The 7,425-nt window shown below is 38.1% G+C and overlaps 1 protein-coding gene across 1 annotated transcript; it reads right to left on the reverse strand.

Moving 5' to 3' along the window:
* Positions 1-99: 99 nt before the first annotated feature.
* On the reverse strand, positions 100-6,865 carry LOC139728747 (uncharacterized). Its single transcript, XM_071639689.1, has 4 exons — positions 6,799-6,865; positions 5,651-5,743; positions 2,963-3,096; positions 100-1,749 (listed from the first exon to the last, which is right to left on the reverse strand). The coding sequence occupies exons 1-4, from the start codon at positions 6,827-6,829 to the stop codon at positions 1,426-1,428; spliced, it is 582 nt and encodes a 193-aa protein (XP_071495790.1). The 5' UTR covers positions 6,830-6,865; the 3' UTR covers positions 100-1,425.
* Between the last annotated feature and the right edge of the window lie 560 nt (positions 6,866-7,425).

Here is a 7,425-nt window from a genome sequence, read left to right on the forward strand (position 1 = left end):
ATATCAAGTTAAAAATTTGTCAAGATATGAAAGTAAATACAATCATTCAATACAGTTTTTTGTTTAACTCCAAACACATGTGACAGTAGTGTAGTTTGAGCTTCAGCTTCTTGTAAATGTTGCTCATAAGTCTGCCTGGTGCGCATTTCCATTAACACCTCTTTTAATGTGTTCTGCGCCTCTTCCTTGCTTGTCACACACAATCGACAGTAATAATTAGCAGAAAAGCTCTGTACAAAACCAAACAGGGCATTTGCACCTAGATTATCAGCACTAATTTGAGTAATGGTTCCCCTCTTCACAATGCCATTAGGAAGAGTAATGCCAACTGTTGACAGAATGTTAATGTCTTTCACAATATGCTTGAGAATAGCATTAAATCCATATTTTTTGGCATCTTCAGCATACCACAGAGCTACAAGATTGATATTGGAAAGAATAGAATTATACTTTGGTGGCAGATTTTTCAAAATGAAATAAAAGGCACCTAACTTGTGAATTTTTGTTTTTGAACCGATGGGGTTTACAGTTTCAAAGTCATCATAAAAACAGTGAATTTGTAGGGCATTTTCATCTTCATGGAAAAGAGGGATTTTCTCAAATTGTGCACCATCACAGTAATCTCTCATTACACCATCAGTGCTCCTATGGTCATGAGTAGCAAAATGCAATATATCTTCATTGCTCAAAAGTTGCTTTAAAGATTCTAAAATGGGTATATAAACAAAGGTATCTTCAATAGCAATCTGTTCATACTGCTTACTTCTTTTATTTAGACGACTTTCATACCGGATGCTAACTTTATTTCTTGTGGTTCAACAAGTCCAAGTGTTGCACAATATTTCATCCGCTTATATTCTGAGTTCAAATTTTCAAATGGCTTTTCAAGCATAGCAAAATGCGTCTGTATTTCTCTATAAGCTTCGGACTCAATGGGCAGTTTATGTTTCAAGAAAGTAGCCTTAACTGCCGCTGATGCACTTTTTACTACATCACCTACAATCAAACTGGTTGATTCCACGATGTCATTTACAACTTTTCCAGAGTTTGCACTGTTTGCTGAAAATTTTGAAATTACTTTTGCACACTGCCTATTCAAATCTTCAGCGGATAAAATGTCATCTTCTGCATTTATATCCTGATCTTGATCACTGTCGTCATTATCATTACTGTTTCCTGCAAAGCTCTCTTCGAATGATTCACCAGCTTTCTCATTTTCAGTAAACTGTTCTTGATTATCTGGCAAACCAGATTTAAGGTGAGTCTGCAAATGCCCTCGAAATCCACGAAAAGAATAAAATGTTCTTGCACAAGCTCCCTGTCCACAGATTAACACCTCTTTTCCTCCTTCACTTAGTCCATGACTTAATCTTAAATGTTGCACCAACTTTGGTATTGCAAAATTTCTCTTGCATTTGAAGCAAATCATGGTGTGAATAATTTGGATCTTAGTTCACGCACTCTCGGTGATTCGCGGGAAACTCCAACATCAATCTCGAAAACAGCTGTCTGGATGAAGGTCCAGAACTGATGAAGAGACTGGCAGTAATGCAAGCCAAAGACAAAGTGCGTCTTGAAGAGTTCATCTACTGCTCCTTCCACCGTACGGGCACCACATGGAATGGCCTTGTGATCGACAATGAGCAAGTAACTGCTGATACAGGCCTTAGAATTTCCAATTCCAAGAAGGAACGGTTGGCTCTGGGTCTGTTTGGTGCCATCCAGAAAATCTTGAATGCTCCCTCCACTCTGTGTTTGAAACAAATTACATGTACTAGTAAACGATGAAACTAGCAGTTACCCTTTTCCCACTTGTTAATTCTATCAAAACTCTATCTTTATCATCACTGTTACCATCATCATACATACATACATATATAGTGGGGGGATCTGGATGTTTTGTGGAAAATGTCTGCAATGTGCAAAGTAGCACAACGTTTTCTGACTTTTTTCTCAATTTAAGAGGCCTGATTAGACTAAAGGCCACCGCATTCGATATGACTTTCTGTCACACAACTCAGCGACTTAAGATCTGAAATAAAACAGAATATACGCACTGTTTATTTCATAAAATGATAGTCGGCAAGTTGTGCGACCAAAGATTTGTATGATATGCAGTGGCCTTCAGGCTGCATGTTGCAGACTATCAAGGCTTGGCTGCAAGTGATGCTCCATCATAACTCTTGAGCAAATAGGAAAAGTGCATAAATCACAGGGCTTGTGCATGATGGTGACATCCATGTGCAGCGTAGTCTCCCCTATAACTTGTATCTCGCTCAATTCACTTTATGGTTAATGAACTGAACAGAGATATACACTGTAGCTACATTCTTCAACCAGGACTTTGCACAGAAAATTTTATAAACGTATAGAGGTAGGCTGTAGAGGCCTGGTAAAAAATGCAAGTATTTTCAAAGCAGGTTTTAAGTATCTGATTGAGAAGAGTCTTTCTAATATGGTTGAGTCATTTCAACTCACACAAAAGGAGACACTGTGAAAATAAGGATTTTAAAATTTCCTTCACAATTATTTTCTTGCTGCAAATTTGTAATCAATTTCCAATATCGAGGCAAAAAGTACTGACCTTTTGTTTATTGATATAACTCTACATTTAGGGCTGTGAAAATGTCACGCTGAAACATATTCCTAGTAGGATTGAAGTATGGCAACCCTGTTTGCAGTAGGTCCATCTCGTTCTAGCGCATTGTCACTCCTAATAATCTTAGGATAGGTTCAGTTTTTGAACAGGCCCAAAGTTCTTGAGCACCCTCTTAGTCCAAGCCAGTCTAAGCACATTCATGAAATTCTTAGATAGACCATTGCTACATCTACTCCCTGTGTACACACATTTAGTCAGTTTTGGCAACATTTTCTAGAATGCAGTGAGAACATGCAAGGTGTGACGAGGGTACTAATAACATTATTTATTTATAGTCCACTTTTATACTGAAAAGCTACATACCTTCTGAAACTGAATAATCCTTGAGATTGCTGAGGAAATGGATACTTTTGCTGAGGCAGCTTTAGACCTCCCTTGGCTTGCAGGAGGCAACAGGCACAAGAGGAGGAGGATGGCAGATGTACCAGAATTCCATCCTGTATTTCAAAATGCAAAATAATAAAATCAAGCAGGCTTTCTAGTAGATCATGGTGAAAAAGTAGGAGAAAAAAAATAGGAGCTAAATTTCAGTAAAAGTAGGAGAAAAGTAGGACATGCACTTTTTTGTGAGTTTTCGATCAATACTCACCTTGTAATGAAGAGTCAAACTCACTGTGAACACCTGAAATGATTACTCACTGAGTTACTACAGTCGCATGTAAAATCATTTACCCCCCCCCCCCCCCCCCCCCCCCCATTTGGACACTCTGGCAAAACAATTAGTAACAATACACATGCAGATTATTCCTAAATCTTACAAGTGCATGGTGAGCAGATACTTTATTAAAATCACATGTATCAGATTAGTAGTCATTGATTGTCTATAATTAAAAACCTTGATCATTCATGCATGAAGAGATGGTCCAGTGAGTAATTTGTGGTCATTTTCGGAACTTGCTGTGATCACTGAAATGTAACTTGTAATGCTCTGAATGATCACAGCTTAATTGTTCCCTTTTTGTAAAAGAGTAAAATATTTGTTTTCCTTTAATAAATATACAATTCTTGTACTTCCATGGGCTCTGTTCATTTTGACATGAATTAAACTTTGAGTTATTAATCTCATTGGTAATTTCTGTACAAACTCATTGAAGGCAACTTTTACTCAACATTCATTTAAAGGGGAGTTTCAGTAGTTGTCTAGAGGGCGCTATAGCAATATAATTATTTTGAGATTTGAATGGGAAAACTCTTAGGAAAACTGACACAGAATAATCCAAGGAGGGGGCACAACAGGAGTTGTCATAAACAACTTTCATTCTTTACTTATAAAGGTATCTACACACAAAACAACTTGACTGATCTTCTTGTGGATCTGGAGAAGAAGATGTTTGAAATTTTGAGAATTTTGCACCCTGGGGGCCCTCCCCCTGGGCCCCCATGGGGCTACAGTTATCATTTGAACAACTCTACCCAACAGAATGATTCTCTGCAAGTTTGACTAAAAGCCGACCATTCGTTCTGCAGAAGAAGATGAAAATATAAAAGTTTACAGATGACGCACACCGCACAACGGACAAGGGACGGCAGACAAAAACGGATGGCAACAGCTCACTTGAACCTTCGGCTAAGGTGAGCTAAAAATGATGCACATGGCCTCGCATCATTTGATCTTTTGACCCCTAGATGACCTTTCACCTCATCATCCTCATCAACTCACATCTGGTAATACCCAAGGATTATTTGTTCCAAGTTTGAACAAAATTGATGCAGAAATAGAGAAATGAGAGCAAGTTCAACAAAAGCCTTTAACATTTTTCTAACACAGCAACAGGAAAAGTGATTACTATGTCAATCTCTGCCAGAACTTTGTTCAGGTGAGACAAAAAGGAGGGGGGGGGGGGGCACTGAGTGAGGGAGTGAAGGGACAAAGCAGGGGGAGTGTGTGGGAAGGGGTTCTGCCATCAGAATAGCAGAAATCAAGCCAAGTGTATAATAATATGGACGACGTCCAAAGCAGTCGTCCAATGTCGAGTAATTGAAAACCGTGCCAATATGGACAGTATTCAAAATGTTGTCTACAAATAATCAAGGGCAAAGGTCAAAGGTCAAGGTCAAAGCTTGAGGTCACAGATCATTGCCACGTCCATAGGTATACATATACCAAGTTTGAAGTTGTTTCTCCAAACCTTTCTTGAGATATTACGAGAAAGAGCTATTTTCATGTTTAATCAAGGTCAAAGGTCAAGGTCAAAGGTTGAGGTCAAAGATCATTGTCACCTCCATAGGTATACATATACCAAGTTTGAAGTTGTTTGCCCAAACCGTTCTTGAGATATTGCGAGAAAGATCTATTTTCATTTGTTTTATATAACCCATGTGACATTGAATTACCTTTGATCTTTGCCTTTAAGCTCAACCTCAACACAAAAATGAGCTTAATATCAGGAAAGTCCTAAAGGATACCGATACCAAATATGAACTTGTTTGGTTAACTCGGAGCCAAGATATAGATCGATGAAAAAGTGGATACCAAATTGTTGACAGACAGACGGAGAGACAGACGGACAAATATGACGGCATAAGGTCTTTCCTTTGGACGACTTAAAAATGTTAAAAGTTAAAGTTAGATGGGTAAAATGCAGGGGAAGGTTTGGAAGGGACTGCCCCATCTAAGGGTAGGGAAAATTTAGCAATTGGCATCTTAGAAATAAACTTTTTCTGATGCACATTTAAGTGAGTACAATATACTTTCAGAGTATTGGAAATTGTTTTTTGTAAAAAAAATCCTATGGAGTGAAATAACTAGATGAGGGGATGATCCGGGAGGGAGTCCCCTCTCAGGGTGGGGAAAATTGTGTATGGCTACTCGAAAATAAGCTTCCTGGCCCACATTTGTGTTGTGTTTATGTGGGAGTGTGATTATGCTCCATGAAAAATTGACCATCACTAGAATGTTTAATGATAAGGTTGGTTTAATTTTAACTTCTGATGACACTTCAGACTCTTTATGAAATTAGAGGGTGCATTCCAGGGAATGTGCAAAAATACCTTCTTTGTTCTGGTCAGAACTGTCAAAAGATGACAGGAGCTCCATGACTGTCAAGTTTCCATTCTGCTTCAGAAGTTGTCGAGCAAGTGCCACTGAATGATTGGAGTAAACATTTACAATAGGAGCAATTCCTTCCCAAGTGACTGCTACAATTTTCGAATTCTTGTACACAGCAAAAATGGTATCAGATACATAGATCAGAAAACGTTGCGCAAAAATTTGTCCCAGCAATAAGAATGAATTCCTGCCATAAATTATTATTATTATTATTCTTATTTTGGTTAATCATACTTCATGTACAATGATTTGTGTATTCCTTTATTAACAAAATTCATGAAATGACTTATTGATTATTCCCCTGTGTTTCCCATTCTCATCATAAATAGCGAGACGGTAATATCCGGCAAAGACCCGTATTTACCCCACAGTATTTATCAGCTGGGGCCAACCATGGGAAAAACAGCACTCGTGTCATATGCTACTGTTGTAAACTTTGACAGAGTTGTCCGCCCAGATTTGAAATACGTAATCATACATTTATAGCATAAGAATGCTAGGCACAACAAATAATTAAAAAGGCGTACTATACTAGAAACACTGCAATTACTAGGTCTTCTTGAATTAGGAGTAAATTTACACCAGCCAGGGACTTGGTGATACCAGGGAGATGGCCACCTCCCTGGTAATACCCAACACCGATGAACAATGATAAGTTTCCAGACTTTTGTAGATTCTTGTTTATGTAATCCTTTGGACAGTATCATTCAACTCAAACATCACACCAAAATGTTTTTTAAATCAAACATTCACAATATTGAGGTGTCTTCAAGACACATGTAGGTCCAGGAAACTGTGAGCCGTACATTCATGAATAAATACCATCCTTGAATGGGTAGGACATATAGATAGAAATTTCCAACAAATTTCAAGATGATCGCATTGAAAACATTTCTGCAAAAATGCAAGTTTGCAATGCTGAAGACTAGCTTCCTTTGTCTTTAATTTGCAATGAATTGTTCATTTTAACACAGTAGCTGTATCCAGTAGCACCTTTTGCAAATACAGAGAATGTTCAAAGGAACATTCCTATAATTGTTCGCATACTGCTTACTTCTCCAGAAATGTAATGCTCTTATTAAAAACTTACTGGACCATTCTTCATCTTCTTTCAGGACCATGAGGCTAACATCAGGCTGGCTGGTCACAATATCTCCCAATACATCATCGTCGATACTAATTAGCCTTCATGTTCATCCACTAAAACAAGATCTTCGCCATCTCTGATGCTGAATTTTCTTCTGACTGTAAGGGGGGGGGGGGCGTGGGGAGAGAAAAACTATTACAATTTACAAATGTAATAAAAAATGACTTAAGTATACTTTGCAGTTTGTATGGTTTCATGACAGGATAATAGCTACAGTTGTAGTAGCATTATAACTTTTATACCGCTAGTGTGTTTGAACATTCTGGCAATTTTCAGTGTTTTTGGGAAAGACATTGACAATTTTTTAAGTATATGTTAATACAATGACACATATCTCATTTATCACATACTTTATCCCCCCCCCCCCCCCGATTAATGCCAGTGGAATGACTGGTTTTGATAAATTTTTTTGACATCTTCTTCAGTAAAAATGTAGAAAAGCTTAGGCCTAAAGGAGTCGTTCGCTGGTGCTCTAACCCTATTGACCTAGAGACTAGCTCTTGGACTAGCCTATTCTGGTCTAGAGGTAGGCCTTACTGCCACCCCAGGTGAAAGAATTACATAGCCATG

This window comes from Diadema antillarum, unplaced genomic scaffold (assembly GCF_040938485.1).
Source record: "Diadema antillarum isolate AM-2024a unplaced genomic scaffold, OU_Dant_1.0 seq00000195_RagTag, whole genome shotgun sequence".
NCBI lineage: Eukaryota > Metazoa > Echinodermata > Echinoidea > Diadematoida > Diadematidae > Diadema > Diadema antillarum.